Below are 25,071 nucleotides of genomic sequence, written 5' to 3'. Positions count from 1 at the left end.
AACACTGGACAGGAGCAACTTGTAAATGTTTATTCACAGTGTGGGCGCTTGAATATAAGAAGAAACATCAAGAGGGTAAGGAGGACCGACCCATGCACGCAAGGGAATGCAGGCCTTTCCCGATACAAAAGGAAAGCACCCTTGCACGGCAAGATATGAGGGCAATATGGGTGATTAACACACAAGGATGCGGTGGTCTTGAAAGAACACAGTGAAGGGCCCACTGTAGAAGAAAGGTAATTGAGTAGAACATATTAGGGGTCTATTTGGTGCATTTCAACAGAAAAAACTGGCACCAAATCAGACAACACACAGCAAGAAAGACTGGACAGGTGCAACACAGTAGGGTATTACTGTAGGCCTTACCAAGGCCAACAGAAACACCCTGCTGAGTCATGAGCAGTCTGACTGAGGTATCGAAGGAGCAGCAGTGCCAGCTGCGCTGTGCATTGAGCAAAATAATTTTCATGCTCACCTACTTGGAGAAATAAAAAGAAACTACAGAAATATAAGTGTCCTACTGTTGACGGAATAATAAGCGCACAGGTCAACACACACAAGAGCAGAGGAAGACACGGACTGGCGCTGCTCTTGTGTGTGTTGACCTGTGCGCTTATTATTCCGTCAATCTACAATGCACCATCTAGCCCATCAGCAGGTGTTGTTAAAGTGTCCTGCTGTGTCATTGTTTTTGCTGACATGCTCAGATCAGGCAAGCACCAATGAGATATTAATAAAACAGAGGAAAGAGAAACAATTTTATTCTTGCTTCAAAGCAGTTACCAGAGGACAAAACATTTGCCTTTATGGAATTCAGTGTGACTAGAACAATCCAAATCGGAACAAAAGTCTTGCATCATGATGATGACAATAAATACTGTAGACCAACGGATGCAATGAAACGAAAAGCATGTAGCATACTAAACACACTGGAAATACACAAATGAGCAATTCGGCATTAGTGGCACAAAGGCTCTTTTCATGACTGCAAACAGAGAAGTATGCTACAAGAGCACGCAGTCCTAATTCCAAGAAAGGTACAGCATTGAGCCTTTTATATGAAATGGCATAAACTCCAACACATACAGAATTAACCAATGAGCAAAAGACGACCCTAGGTAAAAGCTATGTTACTCCTCACTGCTTCTGAGACGTCAGGTAAAATGCGTACGCTACGAAATGGCCAAGCCACGGTCACGTCCTCAATCATTAAATTAAGATGTCCCCCATAGATACAAATACTGCATTGTCTGACCAAAACTGAGCAAAGCAGAATCATGTAACAACAAAAACATCATACAGCATAGCAGGGTTGGATTAAAATCACAACTCTTCACAGCTCTGAGAGCATATCGTAAAATCAACATGTGCAAAATCTCAAAATAAAGTCATCAGTATGATAAAAGAAAAAGGAAAGAACTTGCGTTATTGTTTAAAGAAAACGAAAAGGGTGTTAGGAACGTTCAGTAGAGACAAAATGGCAGACTTTTGGGCAATGTTGGCACACCAGTCTGAAAAATTCACAACCAAAAGTGTACCATTTCAAAATTACAGCTAGATTGCCATGGCTCACAACTCCAGCCAAGTAATAATAAAAGGAAAAAGGAACCTCACATGGTTTCTACACCGATGGCACAACAGAAGAAGATAGGAAACATGCAAACAACTGTAACAGAAGATAGGATGAAACAAACAACATACCACCAATGACAACTAACACAATTACTTCGACTCCTCCCGACTAACAGCTACTATTCAAAGAAAATGTGCATGACATCATATGATAAGTAATTCCCCTGCCGAACAAGACATTAAATGTTAAAGGGCATATGTCAAAACGCATCAGTGCTAACATAGCAACCCTTGTTGGTTTATGTTTAAAGCACTTGGGCTCATGCTTCTAGATTTCTATCGCTAATACACTGATCAGAAACTCATCAGACGTGTGATCGCTCCAAGTGAATGTGACCGATAGTTGTTCATACCCGTTTCAATGTACAAAACGAAAGTGTACCTGGTATTAGAATGGCATCAACAAGCTTTTATCAAATACCAGTCATGAAAATCATGCACCAAGAACATCTCTTGACATGAGAAAATCAGGATACAGGTTCCCAAAACAAGAAGCCACACGGTAGATTCATCAATATGGGTTGCTCACATACGCGTGCAGCATGATGGAACTTTTTGTACTACACACATTTACAATTTAGGCTTTTGCAAAGAAATGCATGATAGTCCTAGCAAGATTTGAAAACTAAGGCTCTTGCCCTTTTCCCCACAAACCTGCTACGGCTAACGAAATACCACCAGCACTTTGTTATAACACACAATGGGGGTTAGCAGCATGTGTAACACAGGGCATAAACATTCTCAGGTCAAGCAAGCACTGGCCAAACTATAAATAAAGCCTGGCTACTAGCTGGCCATATCTGAACTCTGTTGATGGTTGAAATTTACTGTTTACATTAACCTCACCAGATGCCCTTGTTTGACAAAATCACAACAATCCTTGCCGCCTTTCCTAAAAAACAGGAACAAACTGACAAGCAAAACTGTGCGATTGAATGGCAAGAGCTATTGGCTAAAGAGCTGTGTAGTTCTCAATGTGCTGCCTTGAACGACTGCCAGGTCGCTCGGACGAGACAGATGCAGTGCTCGGTCGTCCGTAGCTCTGCGCGTGAAGTGGATGGTGGTGGTAGTAATCTGGTGGGTCGTGCCTGCCATAGCTGCCCCCTTCAGCGACGCTGCTTGGTCGTGCGTAGAGGCGCCCCTCGTACCTTGGTGCATGCACGCCCCTAAGAAATAGACAGATGCCACAGCTTGTATCACACTCAGTTGGCTAGGCTCAGCTTAACAGCGGCTCCATTCAAAACCACAAAGAATGGTAGATCACAGGCCTTAATGTAAACCAATAATTTTAGCAAATATTGCCTTCAGTGCTTTCACTGCTCAGAAAACAAAACCAGGTAGGCAAGCACACTTCAGGTCAGTATACAGTGGCATGCAATAAAAAATAAAACGCCTTCAGCAAGCCAAATAGCAGCTTTTTTGAGAACTGAACCCTTTTCCATTAGTCTTCGTTAAAGTACCAAGGTGACACATGGGCTATGAAGGACACCATAGCGGAGGGCTCAGAATTAATTTAGACCACCTGGGGTTCCTAAACACGGGCTGACAGGACACAGGCGTTTTTGTGTTCTGCCTTCCCTGGAATATGGCCACCACAGCCGGGATTCAGTGCCCTGACCTTGGGATCAGCAGCCAAACGTCAAAGCCACTGAGCCACCCTGGCAGGGTGAAATGACATTGTGGTTGCAACTGCAGCTCACATGATACATTCCCAAAAAGAACTAGCCTCCACTGTCTCAATTTTCAGTCACAAACCTTTTTAGATCACATAGCACAGCCATTTATTGCAAGCTTCAAAGGTATGCTTCTGAGGTCACATGCCAGTCTGACATGATTAAGGCTCCTAATTTTCTGCTATGGAGAATTTTAATTTCCATGAACTGAGAATAAAGAATCTACAATATTCCATGAAAAGTCTCCCGCACATTAAAGCATGCGGCCTTCTGCATAAAAAGCCCCCGCGTGTTTCGTCTCAATGGTCACAGTTGTCGTGAAGTTGGCTTTTTCCCGTACCTCACTAGCGTAGTGAAGTGAGTATGCTGTGGGTTAACTGAAAGAACAGCGAAAAAGATTGGCACTATATTTGCATTTTTGGTCCCAAATATAAAGCAAGATGTTTTCTGAACCAGATGACTCGAGAAAAAGAAAATTGGCAGTGGCTTAGCTCGGCTATGCCAGGATATACAGAGCGGGAGGTACGTTTCCCTGGCTGAGCTTGTTTTTCGGAAGCTCGAATGGTGTGATCAGTGACACGACGGGCCTTCACATCCTCTTCTGTTGGTTCTTGCTCCATCTCAGCGGCTATGCGCCGTCTATTACGCTCGGCAGTCTGGCATCTCCGTTTGGCAAGCCGTTCTTCTCTCTGTTCGGGTGTCTCCGTTGCTCTCTTCGCCTTCTTACACTCATTCTCTCTTTGTTGAGTAGCCAAGTGCCAGGCGACAACCTCAGGATCGGAACGGTTAATCTTCTCTTGTTTATACCGCTGTTTAGCAGCGGCTGGACTCTCCTTCTCTGCATGCATGTCAAATGTTGTGATACAGACGACCATTACATCTCCGCCTTTTATACGCAATCCGGCGCATGCGACGCGCAGTTCGGGTGATAAAGCGGCGTGCGGCGAAGCGGCGTGCGGCGAAGCGGCGACGAAGAACGCGGCGCAGCTGTGGACTCCCTCTGGTTACCATGGTATCAATGCATGCGCACAACTGCTCATCCGCGTGACGTAACGCTCGGCTCCGTCGGTGGAGCGGGCGCGGGGCCGCGGTGATGCCGAAGCACACGCCGCACCTTGCTACCCTCCGGTTGCCACGATAACGGCATATGCGCACAAATGGCCTCAACCATGCATCGCGAAATGCTCAACTGGTAGCCCAGTGTAGCTCACGCTACAAAACATTTGTACAAATATGGTACTATTACTCTTGATAGGGTCCAGCATTGTGACTCATTCTATAGAAGCATGAGGACACACTGCTGCCAGAACCACAGCACTTGGCATGCTAGCTTGCCTTAGCAGATGGGGGAGCAAGCAAGCAGATCTGTTACCATGTACATCATCAATGGACTGCCTTGTCAAATCATGCGTTCAGCAACAAAAAGCTTTACACTACCAACAGCCACTTAGATTTGAATTACTCACAGATGATCTTACAGTCCAAGCTTAGCCACCCATCCCAGTTGCATTGGAATAAGGCAACAGAAACCAAAAGTGGTATTAATGCTAGCATTACTGCTGCCAAGAGGCAGCTGGTGGCCATCGAATACCGCATTCATTTTGCCACTTCAGACATCAGTCGTAACAACGGCAGCCACATAGGAGAGATGGAAGAGTTGCGAGAACTAATTTTTTACCAACTTTTTTTACCATTTTTTTTACGTTTTCAAGCTTATAAAATCTCCACTTTCAGTGAAAGTAGCGTCATTGTTAGAATGCCATAATCTATTGTTACAAACCAACATGAATTTCCCTCAGTACTCCTTCAACAGTGTCATCAATTCTAGAGAGGTGGGCAGGTATGGGCAGCTGAGTGGTACTACATATGGTTCTGTAAAATCAAACTGATGCAACGAAACCAACCTAAAGTAACTAGACCATGGCATTTGTCATCATAAACAACGCTGCACACAGATCTGACAGGCATGTAACATAACATTGCCCTCTTACACCATGCCAAACCTCTGAGCAATAAGGTATATCATGTCGCTAGTAAGGACCATAAATCATGTCCAGCACACTACTATCCAAGCCATTGACAAATGTGTTTAGATTAACACCCTGGGCCTGACACGCTACATGCAAATTATGTGCTAGGTAACACAAATTCAAGCTGCAGTGAACAGTTAGTTCTCTGAGGTGTTCATGGCTTAGCTGGCACATTATTGAAATGCAAAGAATTTTTGTGTACAAGACTAGCAGACAAGTAAGGCACACAAGCGACATGGGCAAGATAGCACACAAGCAATGTAAATGCGAATTCAGCACCCGCTTATGTCTATGACTGTTCCCTTTTAGTGTACTGTCTAGGCTAAATTTATTCTAATTTCAGAAACTCTTTTTAAGAACGTTAATTATTGACTTCATGACACAGATAAATGCCCCAAATTCCTGCAGATTTAATTTGAAGATAACATTTAATAACATTTACAAGGCAGGAAGCTCACCCCCGTTCAGAGCTGGCGTAGGGGCTTGAAGAGGGCCAATAGTCAGCTCCCGCTGGAGCCCTGGTTGACAACCGTAGAGGTGGAGCCAGAACTGGATCTTCAGATGCTGTCTGCAGGGGTAGTTGCGTCCGTGGTTGTGGCTGTGGCTGCGGTTGTGGTGGTGGTTGCGGCTGCGGCTGTGGCTCTGGCTGTGGAGGTGGATGCCGCCGTGCGATGTGGACAATCTTGACACTGCTGTCTGACGGTGGACGAAATGGCTGAAGACTCTGCGGGGAGAGAAAAGGAAAGCAGAGTAGCACTTACAGTTCATGACTGATGGTACAGAAATGAAAGTTATGCTCCTATAAATAAGTGCAGGAGACCCAGCAGCAATGTTGTGAAAAATAAAATTTGGCATGCAGCAAGGAACTACGTCAAAATGCAGAGCTAGTTTAGGGACAATATGAGCTCCATTTTATACAGAAACAAAATATAAACACTAACAAGGTTTTTGCCAACCGAACCAAGGGTAACACTGGAAAATGGCCATGATTAAAAAGAATGCCATAGCAATGCTGACAACAAGGATTTAGACATGAAGTGGCGGCGGCATAGCAATTACTATTAGGCATATGATCTCTTTCGATTAAGCATTCTTTCAAAGTGTGACAAAACCCACATTAGCTCCTGTAAACGTATACCGACCTGCTATCCGAGATGTTGCCCAGATAAAAAGAAGAAACAGTACAGTGCATTTCATTAATGAGAAAAATAAATAAAGGAACCCCTTTAACCTAACTTCTGTCTCTATCACACGAATCTACAAGAAAGAGAATTTTTAAGAGAGGCCGTACAACTTTTCAACCGCTATGCCCATGGCAATGAAAATAAAGAAGATGCACTCACATCACGTTTCCGGCATGTCTTCTTGGCCTTTTCATACTCTGCTCTCCTCTTGTGGTCCTGAAATAGAGAAGAAATAGAAGCACATGTGTTTCATACAACGCGCCAATCACAAACCAGAATACTCACCACATAGCTGATCAGACAGCTTCCTGGTACCCACACAATCATGGAGACGACAATCACAGTTCCTACAATGTTGTCATTGAGAAATTTCACTGAAAGATAAAAAGCACACAATATACTTTTTGTATATGTACCACCAGCCTACCCTTTCTATTGTAATATTCACTAGCCAAGCATGAATATTACTGCAAACTGGTCATCACAAATTCACAAAGTTAGAGACCTCTGGTTCTTAACATTTGAACAATAGTTGAACTAGAGCAAAACTTCGTCTTAATGATGCTACAACATTTAGTTTCGTGTTCTCATCTGTAAGAAGACCCTATTTCTCTGGCTTCCAAACACATGACAAGAAAATTACAGCATTAAGACAATACTAATGTGAAGCTCAAAAAGAAAATAGAACATAACTAAAAAAGGGGAAAAAAACAGACAAATAAAAGAAGGCTACATGCTTTCTTGAGCATGCAAATTTTTGTGTTGCAAAGAGCACATGTAATATCAAGCAAACTCACAGACTGTATTGATGTCAATATCTTCAATAATATCCCAAAACCTTTCGACAATGTCCTGAACAGTCTTTTCACATCTTCCCTGTAATTTAAACAGACCAAACATCAAATTTTTTTTTAATGGCCTTTACTTAAGGCAAATATATAAAATGCCATCATAAGCACAATGCAAATGGCAAGAGAAAGAGAATGAAAAAAAATCTATTAGCCAAAACTGAAATGCTTTTCATGCATGTGATACGAGTAGTTACAAAGTGTGACCACACAGAAAAATATGGTCACACATCAAGCAGAACATGTGTACCAGCTAGGGCTTCTTTCAAGCTAGTTCTCTATGTACAGATATGAATAAGCCATGCAATATTATCACTTATATGGTAAAAAGTATGATAATCAGTACAGTAGCAAATTAACACCTGTGGAATTGACATAAAAAATTAATTACCATTCCGTTTTTCACACGCTGCACACACCAACAACCACACAACACTCTTGGTAGCGTGCTATGCAAATTATAAATGCAACAAATGAAGAACTGACCTTTTCACAATAGCCATGTATGCATGGTGTCCCATCCCTTAGAATCTCCATTGGCTCAGTAGGCTTGCATGTAGCATTGTGTGAGGGTCGACAGCATCGTTTGCAAGCATCCACCTCTGAAAATATGAAAAAAAGAATATTGGTCATGTTTCACTGCCTGCAAGCACATCTTCCTTTGCCTATGATGGCACCTTGCTGAGCAATTCTCACTGCTGTCACTTGCACAGTCACAATACTAATATGGTTTATATAACATTCACGGATTTACCAAGCTTCAGTACTGTTCGTGCAAGGTTCCTTTACGGTATGCACCACTTGCACTCTACTAACACTTCACTTGAGCAATCATTTCTCAACAAGCAACTCACTGCTCAGACAGTGCAGTAGTATCAGTACTAATTACCTGCCATCTTTACTAGGCATGCTTATGCAGCACTTTTACTCAGTACTACTCTAAAGTGTTTTGCTCAGAATCTGTACTAATTTTTTGCAAGCCTAAAGCAGTTGCAACATAAACAATGATGTCAAAAGACCCTGCTCACCCAAGTAACCACATTACTTCTGAAAGAAATTACCATTCCCTGTGCAAGAGAGGCTAAAAAAATGAGCAAAAACATTTAATAATTTTTTACGCCTCCAATAATCGTTTTAAAAAGAACCTTGAGCCACATCCCTTGGTCCTGTTGCACATGCAGGAATACAGTTTTGGTGCACGCAGCCTTACTCGCAGCTGTTGCTGGACAGCCATGACAAGACATGCATATCAGCATGCCCAGGAGAAAGGACAGCCCTCTGAGGTTTCTGCCTTAGTTTATGTTTCACCCCGCCCCCTCCTCCCACTGACAGCCTTCACTTCAGTGCCCTCACCTGTGTCACACATGCAGGAGACTTCTCCCCTAGTCTCACAGTATGGCATACATTCTCCTGCCCGGCACTTGCCCCTAGGGAGAGAGCAAGAGGTTTTAGAAAAAACTTCAAGACACCACATACATGTAGTTTGGATGGAAGACTGCTGCCTCACCATAAATTTCATTTTTTTTTTTCAAACAAAAGTCACCTGCACATTGCTTTTTTCAAAGACGCTGACTCTCAGCAAAGCATTAGCACACAATCAGCATCTCCGTTAGCATTTAAAATTAGTTGAGGCAAAATGATGCAAGTGCTCCTGTGTGCAGTCTAAAGGCCTCATTGCTAGTACCTCTGCTAGTGAATCACTTCCCAGGACTGCAGAACAACTCTCCTATAAACACAGTGTCCTGTCCCATAGCATTCATAAATGCCCAAGTGAAATAACTGCAAGCTGTCAAGCTGAACCACCAGCTAGACTCGTGTCTGCACCACACAATATCATTTTCCGTGCCCTCAATAAGTGCTTTCCGTAAAAGTGCACACACAAGATAAGTGAGTAACTCACTTGTCCAAGCACGGACTGTCATCCCGCTGGGGTGGTGATGGAGGACACTCCGCTGACCTTCCAGTGAATGTACCATTAAGAAAAAAAAACTGAGCTTGAGGTTTTGGCATTACGTATACGGTAACCACAGAAGAAAAGTGCATGACAGTATATGAAGCTGGTTACTACTTTATTGTATTGTTCAGGCACAGCCTGTATTTTAACTTTATATACCATCTACTCAGCAAGTACAGTTGACTTATAATAATTTAACATGGTGAGTGAATTATCAGAGGTTTGAACTAAAGGAAACGCTTGAAGTAGGCTGCGAATTAAACCTTCATATAATTTATATATTGTAACAGCAACATGTACTTATGCCACCAGAAGTGGACACAGTATAAAAGACCTTATTTATAAGCCCTACAAAGCCTAGTCAGCACTCTCTTCAGGAATGAAGAACTGTTCTAAGAGGCAAAATGCGGTTTCCAATCCAACTCCTGCTGACAGCAATTTTTTTCATTGCCTTTTTCACAGTGATTTCCACTGCTGTCTCATTAATAATGTTCAGCATTTTTGCAACCTAACCAGTGCTGACTTCACAAAGCTGCCTACGTATAAGAACTGGGCACATGGCAAGTCACAATGTGCGTGCTCTCCAATCTCAGTGGAAAACACCACAACAGGCAAAGCACCAGTCACAAAGCGCTGTGGAAGCCATTAAAAAGCATGCCACTAATTAGCTCAAAATAAGCGATGCTAATCGCGAGCTATCACTTCTCAGAGCTCAATGACGCCACGCCCTTTTCTTCCGCTGTCCGCCCACACTCAACTTGTGCTGCATTTTCTTCACGACTGCCTGTGGATGCAGCAGCTGGCATGCCTGGAATGCATTCAGTTCAAACAAAATATCACCCTAATGGGTTAGCAACAAAATCCATGAGTAAAGAGAAGGCGAATGCAGCAAGAGGTCTGGTGGGCAGACGAGACAAGGAAATTTACAGGAATTAGGTGATTGCAGCTCACGCAGGACTAGGAGGCGTATGGGAGAGGCCTACGCCCTGCGGAAGAAATAGCTGGGCTGATGATTATGATGATGCATGAAGAAACGTGCAAGAGGCAGGCACGGCAACTGCACTCGAAAGCTTTTCTCAGAAACATGCGAGGCTGGGCAGAAAAACTTTCAAATACTGGGGGCAGAAACCCCAAACATTCAAGCACTCTGGTCAAGGATATGTGCAGTAGGCTTCATTTTTGCAGGCATTGGGCTGCGCCTCCCGACAGAGCGCCCCATTTTGGGAGTAGTCACAGTTCCGGCAGCATGGTGAATTCCTGTCACTAAACAAAAAGAAAAGGTGAAATTTACAAGAGCAATGCAACCTTTAGAAGGGCAACAACTGCTATGTTTGCACAACAGTGGCTCCTAGTGATTTGCTTCTTGAGCAATTATTGTATCACTGAAAGACCTCCGTAATATACTAGACAATCGTGCTCTAGAAATAGCGGTAACCATATCGCTGCCAATAATATGGCATAAATTTACTCTGCCCAGAAGTAAATGGCTGCCACAATACCTGCACTTGGCATTCGGTTTCAGCCGACATTCCTCGTCGCAACACGGATCACTGTCCTCACTCCCAATGAGTCCAGCATCACACTGCTCGCCTTCTTCCACCAATGAATTCCCACAGAAGGACTCTTCAGGCTCTAGAAACAGGAAAACAATTAATAGAACACATTCGTAGGGACACGAATAGCTAAATATGCAGAAATCTACATGGCTTTTTTTGTTCTCTGTCTCACGGAAGCACTTACTTGAAAAGCACTTGCTTGCCTTGGCTAGTAAAACTGCCCTGATAGACCGCACACTGCATGGGGAAAATTTCTGCAACACGCAAAAAGAGGGACAACCTGTTAAGCTGCAAATGGGCTACGGTCACAAGTAGTGCGCAGCTACTGCAGACATGCAAGGAAATCAGGAAGAGGAAATGGACACGGGCACAACATGTAATACAGAGATCAAATAATGGATGGCTGGTTCAGTGGTGTAATGCAGTGTATTTCAAGCAGTGACATTCCATGCCACAACCAAAAATTCCCTTATTTGGACCCAAAAATTCCTATTTCTGGCTGTTTTTCCCTGCAGCAGTCTGGAAGATCCAAAAATTTGGGAGATGGAGGAAAAGAAAATGTCCATTCTCTTTCTCCTAAATTTTACTCCTAAAATTCCCTGAAAATGAGAAATTTCCCCAAACGGAACATCATCCATTCCAAAAGAAGGTAAATGCAGAACAGTGTGGCACAGGGTCAGGTGGGCAGATGAGTTTAGAGAGTTTGCGGGGACAGGTTGGGCACCGCTAGTGGTGCAGGATGGGGTTAATTGGAGACCAGCAGAAGAGGTCTGTCCTGTGGTGGACATTCTGGGCTAATTCCAACTTCAAGCACGACAAACCTTATTGTTCGGGTCATAGCCACTGACGGAGTAAGTGTACATCAAATACGATCCACCTCGCTGGGAGTCTGGAGAGCATTCAGGCAGGTCAGGGTCATGCTCACTGCCCCAGTTGTGACCTGTACATAGAACAATGCGGAGCAGAATGGACCTATGCACATTTTGTGGATGAACTGAAAAACTGACTCCTCACAACATGCTATCCACAATACATAACATATATTTTACAGGATATAAGTGCGTGGGTTCATTTTGTAGTACCCCGTTTTCAATTCTTAAAAAAGTTAATGTCCCAAGCAATGGCTTGCTATGACTTCATTTAACAAAAAAACGTATGTTTCAGGCCCACATAAGCAGTTTTACATTAATAAGAAATACTGACATAATAAAACTGCAACTGAACAAGGCATGCACATTTATGTTTAGCATATTTTACTATACACCATCAATATCAGAACTGGTTCAAAACAAATACATCACAGAGTTAGCTCAGACATGCACAAAAAGAACATTGCAAGTTAGCACATAAAAAGGATGCACTTACCAAATTCTAAATTCCAGGTGCAGATGTAGCCGCAAATGCAATGAAACAGTGGCACAGAAACAAAAGAAGAAAGGCTTAGGGAATCTCTCACCAAATTACATCAATACACTTTCATATCTGAGAAATTGTTGTCACAGTTAAATATCAGTATCGTCTATCCAGTATATCAAATCAGTGGATTTCTATCACAAGCAATTAGTTGAATAAGTACCAGCAATGAGAAGTGCACATGAATAATTTGTCTCAACAATGAAATACACCAGTTCAATGCCATTCTGATATGAATGGCATTAGTGGAAAAGTTAGATGCATAACATTAACGAAAACGCTAAACAAAAAATTTTAATATGAGCAAGTGATGGAAAATAACAAACGTTGAGTGCATAGACAAGACACATTCAGTGGCAGCTGTGAATACGCATTTCGCCAACTATCATGGTACTCAACGCGTGCAGCTACTTCTAATAATTGCTGGTATTCAGAACATACTAAGAGAATACATACAAAATGCCAGAATTGCAGGAAGAATAAATTAGAGATTATGTTGTACGATCGACTGAAAAAAAAAGCCGATGTCTTAATGCCAATTCTGCAGAATTTTACAGAAAACGACAGCTTGAAATATAAGTTGCTAGCAGAACACACAAGTGCTTAATTTCCGTGATTACTAACAAGAAATGTCACACATCACACGTTTCAACACTTGATAAATTTCATGTTGATGAAAGGTACGAAAATACCCAAACATCAAACTATTCCTACCGTGTGCTGTGACAAGGTCAGCCTCTCTGGTGATCACTCGTTGCCCATAATGGTTCCGTGATGTGCTGAGCCCAGAGTTGAGGTATAATGTGTAGCCATTTTTCACATAACCTGCCAGAAATACTCTTAAGAATTTTTTCATAAAAATGTGCGACAACAAACACTACTTCAAGTCTAATGCAATAAAATACAACTTTCAATCAACTCTGCACCAAATCATGCCTCAGGCTTTAGAATTTGTTGTCTGTAGATACAAGTATATTTTAAGCATAATATCTATGCGCTCCTGTGAGAGTTCTTAAACTGCAAAACACTGGTATAACTGTAAAACATTAGGCAGACAATTAAGTTCTTCACTGGGGTTGTCATAATATTAACAGTCAAGTTCTCCAAGAGTAAATGCGTAATTATGACACTGTACTTTGTATTGACAAATTTTGATGTGGCTTGCATTACATGCCAAAAAAACCACACCAAATTCCACTTCACAGTACAGAGCATTCTAGGCATAAGAGCCCAAAGTATTCTATCATGTCCTCAAACATTGTTAGTTCTTACTCTCAGCACTGATAATCTAGTAACATGACTGTGCACATTCAATTTTTCATTAATTTTACAGTGCAGTAAAATCCTCTTTCAATGAAGCGGTCCACAAGATAACAGAAACACTGAAAGAAATCTAACTGCCCCTAAAGACTCACCAAAGACGTGTGTATTCAGAACCTTACTTCAACGATGTAACCATCTGCTGCCAATGAATTTGCCTAACCTCTTTATTCAAAAGAAAGAAACAACTTGTCACTTCAAATTAGATATTTGGATTGAAATAATAATCAATGCTTTGCAGCACTCATTTGATACAAGGATTAGGGGCGTCTGCATCTTGCATGACATCTTGCTAAGACTAATTCTTCTGAACAAAAAAAAATGTCATTGTGGATATAATGAACATATTTCAGTGCAACTATAACTTCAAAGTGACAATGTTTAACTGTACTGTCAACTATATCGATTTGATGAACGTTTTCCATTGTTCCATTTTCACAAGCTCAAGCGTTCCAGAGTAAAACTTTTTGCTGGGCTAGTTGGTGGTTCATTCTCTTGGGTAAAAATTAGCGCAGCATAAAGACAGTCACAAGTAAGAAAGAAAAAATAACGCGCTAGAGTTCATGTATAGGGCAAAGAAGAATAAGCCAGAAAATGGCAAAGATGTGCAAGGCAAACTGCACCGTAGCTTCAGCTAACTGCGAATTGACATCATCGCTCTAGTAGGCACACATAAAAATTTTGAAGAACAATAAAGACTAACAAACAAAAATGAATGCAATTCTAGGCGATCATCTGCACTGAGAAGGCATCACAACTGATCACTGCCCTCCCTTCTACCTTGGCAGAACCTTATGTATGGCCACTACACAGTCGTAGGGCAATCAATGAATAAAATAGCCATTACGCTGTATATATCTGCACTGAACACTCTCGACCTGAAATAATTTCAAAACGATACACAAATTCATCTTCTTTAAAGCAGCCTAACACCTTGTAATTCTATAGAGGGAAATTCTGTTTTAATTTGCCTGATGTGTTGGTGAACGAGAAGCCTTGTACAGATTGCCAGGACAAAGAAGTCATCTAAGTAACAAACAAAAACAAAGTAATATCTATCAGCCTGTGCCATCTGTGGCAAAAGTTTCCAGGCCAAAGCATCGCTGAATGGAGTAGGCACAGGGCTTTATGGCAACAAAATGGTCACCACCCATTTTTATACGATTAAAGGTGTCAAGGAGGAATTTTGGCATTGCATTCTTGGTCACAAATCCAGTTAATGTGGATGTTTAGCCAAAAACACATGCAGGCCTGCCCCAAACGTGGGTGTGCTGGCCCAAGAAGTTTTGCGATAAATGGCACGGCCAGCAAAGAGGAGCAAGAAAACAGGTCACTACATAAGTTCACGAATTCAGCAGTTAGGTGGAGGGAAGCAGAGAGGTGCGCATCATGAAAGAGAAAAGAGAAAGGCGTGCTCATACCGGGGCTGCAAATGCCGCCCACGGAATTGCGGCGAGGGGAGCCCACGTAAGCAAGGCCCAGGATGCCCCCTTCAAACTTCTGATCGGTAAACAAGTGCGCCAGGCAGAACCAGCGGTGGTTCAGGCTGCGAGAGAAGACCTGCCCAGCGGCAATAAACATGCCCGCATTCCTCAGGTTAGTCATAGCAGCATGGCTACTCGCAGGCACCCAATATGTACTGAAGTTATAGAATGCCACCAAGGTGTCCTGCACTGGTGCACACTGACAATACAATAATGATAATGGCAATAGTATTTCACTGACACATTCAACTGTGTTAGTAATATAGTTAGGCTCACAGAAGCTCAGATATCTCAGGCCTGGCCTGCCACTGAGTTTTCCTAACACTCTTTGTGACAGGCAAGCTGTAGTGGCATGCAACTTCGTAAGAAGAGTTAAATCATACAGTGCTGATTTGCTTTTGGCGAGTGTACATAACAACAGCAAAGTCCACCATTCAAGCATCTGTGCACAATGAATGCCACTCTGTACGACATCTGGTCTTACACAGCCGCATGTTGTGTACAGCTGTTGCTTGATTAATTAGAAGATTAATAAAGCCACTCTTTGTTGCCCACACAGCACTTGAATTTCAACGGAACATTAACTCTTTCGCTACAATGCCATAAGCCATCAGCAATATATGACCAATGTTTTGAAACTGCAGCCAAAAATTCAAATGCAACTTTGACCGGAACAAGTACGCTGGTTGGAGATCGTGGCATCTGTTTCGCCACGCTCCTCACAGGCGAAAGGCTGCACCAAGGACTGTAATCGGCTCTGACGCCTTTTTTTTTTGTTTTAGAGCAGCAGTAGTGAGTTAGACAATGACGCGGAATGATCGAATTTCAGTTCAGATAGTGAGACTTCATCTCAGAGGCCCGGAACATCAGCGCGTGCTCGCATGTGGTTCGGTCTACTGTTCAAATTGTACCTTATGTAGTGTGCTTGATTTGTAAATGATAAGAGTGGCTTATTTGGTGGTTTAGGGCCTTCCCAACATACTGACAAGATATTTCACCGATTGCGCCAGCAGAATTTTGAATATGATGACGTCAACGAAGGCCACGCCCAATTTTAATCTATTCCCTATCAACAGAAAAAAAAAAAACAGAAAAGAGGGAACTGGAAGCTTTGCTACAAAAATCAAGAACAGAACTGGGATCTGGATTGTGCAGCACATTCCAGATCTATCTCCACTTCACATCCTCACAAGACTGCTTTTTCTAGTGGCACAGCAATCAGTTGAAAGGCCACCGAAAGTGCGGCGTATTATGTATGCAGCTGAAGATGTCAAGAATGGTAGCTGTGGATATATGTAATGTTTTGCATATTTCAATTTTTTTGTAATCACCTTCTGGCTCAGTGCAGCGGCTTATTTTTGTTTTGTTTTTTTGCGTGTGTTACCAGCATATTTAACCAACAATTTTTCTAAAAGTGTTGCACACACAACTCAGCATTTTTTTCATTTGCAAGTATAAGTAATAAGCAACAGTTTGATGCACTACAATCCGCAGTGCAATTGGTATTGCTTGAAGAAATAAGCTTTAATTTAAAACAATCAAAATTAGTCATTTTTTGCGGTAGCGAACGACCTAATGAGCCATGAGAAATTTTCGTATGAAAACGGACTTTCTTTCAAACGGACTTTCTTTCAAATTATATTCCTTTCCCTTCCTACTCTTTGTTATAGGCAAGCAGGGGATGCAGTGCAATAGACATAGAGGACACATAACTTGAGCAGAAAAACAGGACACTTGTAGGACACATGCATGCAGAAAATTGAAATACAGAGCAAGTGAGCACCCACATCACAGACACCTGAACAGTCTCGCAATCAGCACAAGTACAGTGGAACATCATATTTCAGCAGCTTTTGCTAAATAGCAACTATTTGCCATCATTGAGAAATAACAAATGTGATAATATAGGATAAGTGCAGTACTATGTGCTTTGCCTAGCTCACTACTGGGTTTTTTAGCTATTTTCTTCTTATTTGTGTTGAATTCTCTGCGTTGCGTTTTTACATATTTTGTGCACAAAGAGCTATTTGTGCACAGGTACTTGGACTGATTTTATTCCTTCCAGTCATGATCACCTTGTACGTTCTTTTGGAGCCGTACCTTGGAACAGGTGATCAAAGAAAGAACAGCTGGCTCAAAAAGAGGATGCGTGCATGCCCTTAACTCTCTCCCTACCATGCCAACTGAGCATCGTTAGCCTGCAAATGATAACCTTGTACGCAGATTCCAGAACCTTCTGCATTGCTTACTGGCATGCTGCATAGACGTGAAGTCACGGTATTGTGCCCACTGCCCACTAGCGACGACTTCGCTGGTCAACTTTGGAGCCTTCCATGCTGTTTACAGGCACACTACCCTGTAGACCTTTTGCAAAACTCTGTAATTTAGCTTTCCTGCACAGTGAAAACCCCTTTACCATGGCGAAGCGAACTGTCCTAGTGATAGAATTTGGGTTCAGTGGAAAGTACTTCTACTTCACGCCTTATGCTGTGCATGCACTGACAAGCAGTAGATTGATAGAGCTGCTTTCACTCTTCCTTTCTGACTGCCACGGGGAGGGTGAATTGTACCTGCAAAGCAATGACTTGAGGCTTAATAACTTTATTATGACAGCAGCAAAGGGTAGAATCTTGCAGGAAAGGAGTGCGGCATTAATCTGACAATAGATGTCTTCAATGCTGCACCGTAATCCTGCCTCCAAATCAGGTTTGGCAGTCATTGCGAAGGGGTTTCACTATGCAGAGAAGCTGACTTCCATAGTTTTAAAAAAGGTCCATCTGGCTTTTAGCCACACAACTGAAGTTTCGTTATGCAATGTAGTTTTTTTCTTCTCCCACACAAGGGGGTGTTTTCTTGAACGCGCTCTGAAGACGCAGTACCATCAAAGTTGCTTGGCAGCCTCTGTACACAAGACATGCACTCCAAACCTCCCAAATATCAGAACTCCACACGGTCTGCAATTGATTTTATCGACGACCTGAGCAGCAGCGAGTCTGAAGATGCTGCCTTTCCATCGGAATTAAACTCTGACAGTGACAACGGCAGAAACCAGCTAGGAACACAGGCGGCCGCGCTCTGGTGCCCAACTACAGGATAGATATATTGATAAGTTAATGAAACGAAGGCAGAATTTCCAGTTATTGTGTGATAGCAAGAAGGCTATTCATGATAGAACTTTTGATTTTTTCATAAACAGTGGCCGATAGAGTGCAAAATATTTTGCACATTTCAGAAAATTTTAAATTTTTATCCTTTTAGATACAAGCATACCTTTACAAGTGCAATTTTTTCCTGAAATCTTGTTTTTGGCAAATAAAATATTGCATTGCAATGCACAATTAATTTGTTATTGAAACTTATATGCCTAAAAAGTGCATTTATTTAGCTTTGTTGTCATACATTCCATAAAACTTTAAATGTAATAGCTTTTATAATACAAAAGAACTATTGAAACCTACAAAAATCGATCCTTTTTCCACAGGAGGGAAAGAGTTAAAACAGATTTGAAAAAAAAGGGGGAACAACTAAATTTGTTCAGCAGTCAGGACTGAAAAACTGTTCGAATTATGCGGAGTTTGAATTAACAGGAGCATTTTTTACATATTTAATTTTTGCATGACCAAAGCCTCAGTATGAATAAACCGGATGTTGGAATGAAGTGAGTTTGAGTTAACACGAGTGCACAGTACCAAGTCTCATTGCATGCAGGTGCAACCCTGCCTTTTTTAAGGGACAGCAAAAGGTCTTTGACTTCATATATATTAAGTTCAGTCACAAAGACACACTAAGTTCCACTGCACTAAATGCCACATGTGAAACAAGGCAGGCGTGGTGCAGTGCAAGCCAAGCAAAAGAAGGATAACACAAGAGGAGGAAAGGGTAGTGCCCAACAACCTTGGCTACAGATGCCACCGGGGGAGAAAGGATTAGCAGAGGCCACATATCCCAGCCCGAGCACATTGCCATCATCAGTGAATGACTGGTCTGTGAACAGGTGGCACAAGCACGTGCTGGTTCTACACTTAGTGGAAAATGCCTGCAAAAACAGAGAAACCAACATGCGACAAACATGCGAAGTGGCATGCGCATGCATTCACAATGGTACAAACATCAGAGGCTGAGGAACAACATGACCGTATGAATGTGCAAAACAAAAACAAAACAACAGCTACTACGTCCATGACTGCTCTGAAGACATCAGACACAAGTTATGTTGGACAGTAGAAACATGTAAGTTCAAGAAGGCTTAAATTAACCTAGTAGGAACTAAAAGACATGACTGCCAACAATTGAAAGCATGCGCAATCTTTTGTGTTATATTTTTAATTTCTCTGCATGCATAACATCTGACCAAAGTGAACATGGCCACATACCATTTCCACTGTGAACATTGATTCACTGATTCAAACTCCCTTTTGTAGACTATTTAGAAAGGTGTAAGATGTTGCTTTTGACTGAAAACATTTTTTCAACAAGGTGAGCAAGGTACTCAAAAACCGTACACAGCCTACCTAGCCTTCACAATTTGTAACACAGCAGCATCTTTTTGAATATTCCTTTTCTATTCAACACTGTACTAAATGCTAGCCATTAAATGCTTTATAACCAATAATGAGGAGCACTGATAACTAAGTACTAACGTATTCTCAAGGGATATGCAACCACAGTTTCATATTCTTAAAAACTGCATATGTGAATTTCAAGTCTCAACTTTACACGGCTTACAAAATGTCACACCTGACAGCCAATAAGCCTAGGTGATCATAAAATTACGTGCTTCAATGTAGGTAACTGAGTATTGCTATCTTAAATGCAGAACTGCTGCTATGAAAACAAACTAATTTTCATATCACACAAGGTCATTAATAAACTTGAACATGACTTTATTGCATCTCGGTGAGCACTGCCATTTTGAATGCAGCAATGCTAATACGGAAGAATCTTGAACTGCTGCTCTTCAGAGTGCAGGCCTAGCACGTTCATACAACACCAAAATCTGCGAGGACTATTCAGTGTGTGTAAAAAACAGTAAAAAGCTGGTTAGAAAACATATGCACTCAGGACACAAACAGTTCAAGAGTGCATCATCTAACAAGCTCCTTACAGTCACAACACAATTGGGCCCAAAATGTGGGTAGGGTACATCTTCGAAATAAGCATGAAAATGGGACAAAAACAAAACAAAGCATAAATGACAAGAGCTGCACCTATGTGGTTAAGATCCTATCCGAATTATTTCATTCTGGCTTTTGCCTCCTCACTTTTGGTCACTGCTTTTCGAAGGTGTGCCCCGACAAATATGCTCATGCTAAAGACCAAGCCTGTCGGACAACCGCTACAAATGGTCATTTAAAGGTGGCTCTCAGGGGTGAAGCTGTTTTTTTTTCTAGACAACACGACACTGCACTTACCTCCAGCAGGTCCCTGACATTCCAAGTTACACCTGCCATGTTGTAATGGACTTCATTACGAAGCACGGGTGTTGGCTCCGTGTGCACCATCACCTCTTGAATGACAAAGCCCATTCCACGGAAACCGGGGTGACGGTCACTGTCCCGCCATTCCGTGTCCAGGAAGATTTTGTTCACACGGTCAATCAGGGTTATCTGTCCACAGCGTAATGCATGCAAGTTTTAGAGAGAAGTAAAGTCATTATGCAAATATAAAAAGAAGTGGTGAGACAAAGGACCAAATTAACAATATCACACGTGAGGGAACAAACGCTGGTTAATGACATCCTAGTTGAAATCAAGAGGAAGAGACGGGCTTGGGTAGGGCAGGTAATAAAAAGGCAAGATAACCCCTGGTCCTTAAGGGTAACGGAATGGATTCCAAGAGAAGGCAAGCATAGCAGGGGGCGGCAGAAAGTTAGGTGGGCAGATGAGATTAAGTCTGCGGGCATAACATGGCCACAGCTGGCACTGGGCGAGGTTAATTGGAGAGGCATGGGAGAGGCCTTTGCCCTGCAGTGGGCGCAGTCAGGCTGATGATGACTTTAGAACAGCGTGTACAATTTTGGGACCCTATGCCAATGCACAATACTGACAATAATTTCAGTGCCTTTTTCCAAGCAATTATTTATGGCGATACCACTTTCATGACATAACCACAATTAAACACAGAGTACTTTCTGAGGTGCTATTAAAATAAAAAATAATATATGAAGCATATATCCTCCTAGCAAAAGTAACTAAGCTGAGACCACAGCTTGCCTACTTACCTCTTTCATGAGAAAATGTTAATTGTATGTTGTTCAGAAAACGAAAATGTTGATTACATAACAAATTTTACATGCACTCTTCAAGTAAACACAATTAAAGGTGAGAACATAGCTTGCTGAAAGAATCACGCACCAACTAAATGCACCAACTAAGGATTGAAAATACTGGTCTCAAAAAGCAAACTCAGTGCACCAGCCTGCATGCTACACAGATATTACCACAACCTTCAAAGCTCAGTGTGCATATCAGTGCTTCTCACCAAAAAATTGATGGTGCTCTTGAGGTTACGGCCCCCCATGTTTTCATAAAAGCGGTGGTCGGCCACAAGCAGCAGGGAGCAGCGGGTCTGCACAGGTTCCCAGTGGTAAGGCTCCATAGCCTGCCGCTTTTGGACATGAGATGTGATGCTACTGCCGTCATTCCAGTGGCTCAGATTCTCTGTTAGATCTCCAGCAACCTCAGTTGCATTCCCATTTTCTTTGACGTAGCCACAGTACTTGGTTCTGCAATTAATTTGCGCCACACACATTTCAAATAGCTTTGACCACACAATGTAATGAAATAAAACATACAGGGTTTGTATAAAAAGTATCAGGAACAATTTTTTCCTGACACGACTGTATGTCGCAGCGCGCATGCGCGTTGTTACAGGATGTGACCTTCAAGGCTCGCCAATCGCCAGTTGTCTGTGAGCATTCTTTCAGGCTAGATCGTGTTTTTAGTGGACCCCTGTTGAGCGACTTGGTGCAAGCGCAAAATGCAGCGAACGAGTGAACAGCAATGCGCAATCAAATTTTGTGTTGGACTGGTGAAATCAGGCACGGGAGACATTGGGAATGATTTGCAAAGTGTTCAAGGATGAAAGCATGTCAGAAACTACAGTTTTTAAGTGGCGCATGCTCTTCAAAGATGGCCTAGACAGTGTGGAGGACAAGCCCCGTGCTGGACGGCCGTCGACGTCAAGAACCGACGACAACGTGCAACGTGTGCGTGTCGTGCTGAACTCAGACAGTCATTTAAGTGTGCGAATGGTCACAGGTGAAATTGGCATTGGTAAGATGACAACGCACAGCATTATGACTGAAAATTTGCCGATACAAAAGACCTGCACTCAACTCGTGCCGAAGATCTTGATGGACGAGCAAAAGCAGAGGTGAGTGTCTGCTTGCGAAGACCTTCAACACATAGAAGAAGACCCCGGCTTTCTGGACAACGTAATCACGGGAGACGAAACTTGGATATTTAAATATGACCACGAAACAAAGCGTCAAAGTTACAAAGGGCACACTCCGGTATTATGTCATTTAAAAGAACGCTCAAATGAGCAAATCCAGAGTGAAAGTCACGCTCATCGTTTTTTTTTTTACGCAAAGACGGTGGTCCACTATGAATTTATACCTGAGGGACAGACAGTGAATGGTGCTTTTTAACTAGAAGTACTAAGAAGACTGAAGAGACAGGACAACCGGGCGAGGCCAGCCATCGCCGGACATGGAAATTGGAAATTGCATCACGACAATGCAACCAGCTGCACCTGCACCAAAGTCAGCGACTACCTGACGAAAAACGGCAACGCGACGATTCCCCAACCCCCCTACAGACCCGACTTGGCATCAGCAGACTATATCCTATTCCCAAAAGTGAAATCCTCCCACAAAGGACATCACCACGGAACCCTAAGGACCTTCCGGAATCCACCTATAGGGGAGCCTTCGAGTCATTGAAAAGCCACAGGCAAAAGTGTGTCGATGCTCAAGGGATGTACTTTGAAAACTTTCGAGGCATTGTACCAATATTTCTAATAAATATTTTTCCGATGATTTTTTTAAAAACTTTTTATACGAACCCTGTATTGAATAAAACATGGCTACGGGTTGCTAATTATTAAGTGAAATACGATAAGACCACCCCACCATACCATTCAGGCTCAAGCTCAGCACAAAGGAACAAGTAGGTTTTTACAACCGACACCCAAAAAATTCACCATGCATTTAATAGAACATTTAACTATTTCCCACCACCAAGATTATTTCTGTTTATTCGGCAGTCAAGAATGTCAGTTTTAGGCATCTTTTAAAACATTCTGTTGCATTTACTAAAAACAGTTGAGGGACTGCTGTAGCACAAGACTGTCTCTAAGAAACTGAAAACGAAGTCACTAACGGCTTTTGACGGAAGCTGTTCTATAGCTGCATTCATAGGTCGCAATGAAAACTAAAATAAGGAGAAATAAAAACTCACAATGACTGAGCTCCGTGCGTCGGGTCCCAGGAGTATTTCACATCTGACGCTCGGTAGACAATCATCGTAGCATTATTGTCATTGGGTATATGTCTCCACGACGGTTCCACTACGAACGTGTCGTCCTTGATTCGTATAGACGCTGTCATTACACCTTCATCTATGTGTGCGCTCACGTTGGACACCAGTTCCCCTGAGGACAGGCGGTCAGGACATAATAAGCACAACCTCCAAAACCACTGTTTTGACGAAATAAGTGAACACATCGCATCTCTAACTAATTAAGAGTTTCAAGAAGAAAAAAAAATGACTTACCAAACACTCTACCTTCGAAGAACTGATTCTGGTCTACCCATACGGGCCGCTTGTTGCCAGAACCATCCACGGTGTAGGCTTTGAAATGAGCAGACAACAACCCTTTGGTCGGGTTTAAGATCAGACGAAAATCCCTGGTCGGTGACAAAAACGGCGGGTAATTACAGGGAAAACACTCAGCTAGAGTAGGCACCAATAAACACCGCCTACCTTCCGTGTGCCCTGAAGCTGACTTCTTTGATCGTGTTGAATTTATGCTTGCTTGGTTGCGTTCCGCGTTTAGTGATGGAATGACTGAGATCGCTGACCTTCAGTGTTTCAAAATATTTGAGCTGGTCATAGATGTTCGCGGCTGCAAAGGAATTTGAAATGTCAGAACACAATCTAAAAACAACAATTCGCCTCTCTGGCAATTTACTGAATTGCACGATCTGAATCCCAATGTCACAAGTGGCCGAGAAAAGCGCGGCAATAATGGGAGCAACGTTCCAACGTTCAAAACTTTCAGGACGATTTTCTACGGACTGCGGCTACGGCCTGAAATGAGTGCTGCTCACCTTGGCTTGCAGTTATTACAATTAAGTAGCATATCACAGATAAAACCCTCCATGTGGAGACAGTCATACTTCCTGCACTTTTGATCGAGGAGCACGAAAGTAGACACTCCCAGGAAGTTTACATATCTCAAGTGGTGCTGCCGGAAGAACGTCATCGTCACGCGCTGCTCTGGGTGCGCCACACCGTGGTGATGCGCCGTGATTTGCGCTTTATGTGGTGGCTGGCGGTTGCGAAGCAAAGGTGTCTAAAATAAATTTTAACCAAATCTGAAAAGTTAGGACAGGCTGCATGATCAGACATCACAAGGCGAACAGTTTACATGTTAGCTTACAGATGACACGAGAACTGATGGAGCGCTAGCGTGTAGTGCTTCATGCAATGCATGGAGCGATTATCTTTAGCCCACCGTGCTTTAGCCCATAAGCGCATTTGTTTTGGTTAAGCACACCATCTCATATTTCGCCCAAGCCTTTTCCTAAGTGGCCCTCTAGGTGGCCCCCTTAGGCGCGTCCTCTCCACGGAGAGGCGGAGTGGGGCGCGCGCGCGCGCATCGAGGCACCCATTCTCCATGGAGGCACCCTAGCTAAACACAGAACACTACACATTAATATCACAAACAAGACGCGACCTTCTGACGCCGCC

The 25,071-nt window shown here is 42.6% G+C and overlaps 1 protein-coding gene across 1 annotated transcript; it reads right to left on the bottom strand.

Annotated features, from left to right (window-relative positions):
• Positions 1-16: 16 nt before the first annotated feature.
• Tace (ADAM 17-like protease Tace) lies at positions 17-24,578 on the bottom strand. The gene is made up of 21 exons (XM_077631657.1): positions 24,429-24,578; positions 24,082-24,223; positions 23,872-24,005; positions 23,557-23,749; positions 21,575-21,818; positions 20,506-20,700; positions 15,032-15,170; positions 13,005-13,115; positions 11,699-11,817; positions 11,062-11,131; positions 10,821-10,953; positions 10,483-10,584; positions 9,268-9,330; positions 8,721-8,794; positions 7,854-7,969; positions 7,317-7,395; positions 6,805-6,893; positions 6,679-6,735; positions 5,794-6,059; positions 679-2,798; positions 17-520 (listed from the first exon to the last, which is right to left on the bottom strand). Exons 1-20 carry the CDS (start codon positions 24,493-24,495, stop codon positions 2,585-2,587), a joined length of 2,607 nt encoding a protein of 868 aa, XP_077487783.1. The 5' UTR covers positions 24,496-24,578; the 3' UTR covers positions 17-520; positions 679-2,584.
• Between the last annotated feature and the right edge of the window lie 493 nt (positions 24,579-25,071).

The sequence above is a fragment of the Amblyomma americanum genome, chromosome 7 (genome assembly GCF_052857255.1).
Source record: "Amblyomma americanum isolate KBUSLIRL-KWMA chromosome 7, ASM5285725v1, whole genome shotgun sequence".
Lineage (NCBI taxonomy): Eukaryota > Metazoa > Arthropoda > Arachnida > Ixodida > Ixodidae > Amblyomma > Amblyomma americanum.
Note: the sequence above shows the minus strand (reverse complement) of the source record. Positions and strands in the feature narration are given on the sequence as shown.

Excerpts from the sequence above, each read along its gene's own strand:
- Tace (XM_077631657.1), bottom strand. The coding sequence starts at position 24,495 with ATGACTGTCTCCACATGGAGGGTTTTATCTGTGATATGCTACTTAATT. Across the intron at positions 10,585-10,820 it reads AAACCGAATGCCAAGTGCAG|TGACAGGAATTCACCATGCT; the intron begins GTATTGTGGCAG and ends CTTTTTGTTTAG. Across the intron at positions 6,894-7,316 it reads TATTGACATCAATACAGTCT|TGAAATTTCTCAATGACAAC; the intron begins GTGAGTTTGCTT and ends TTTATCTTTCAG.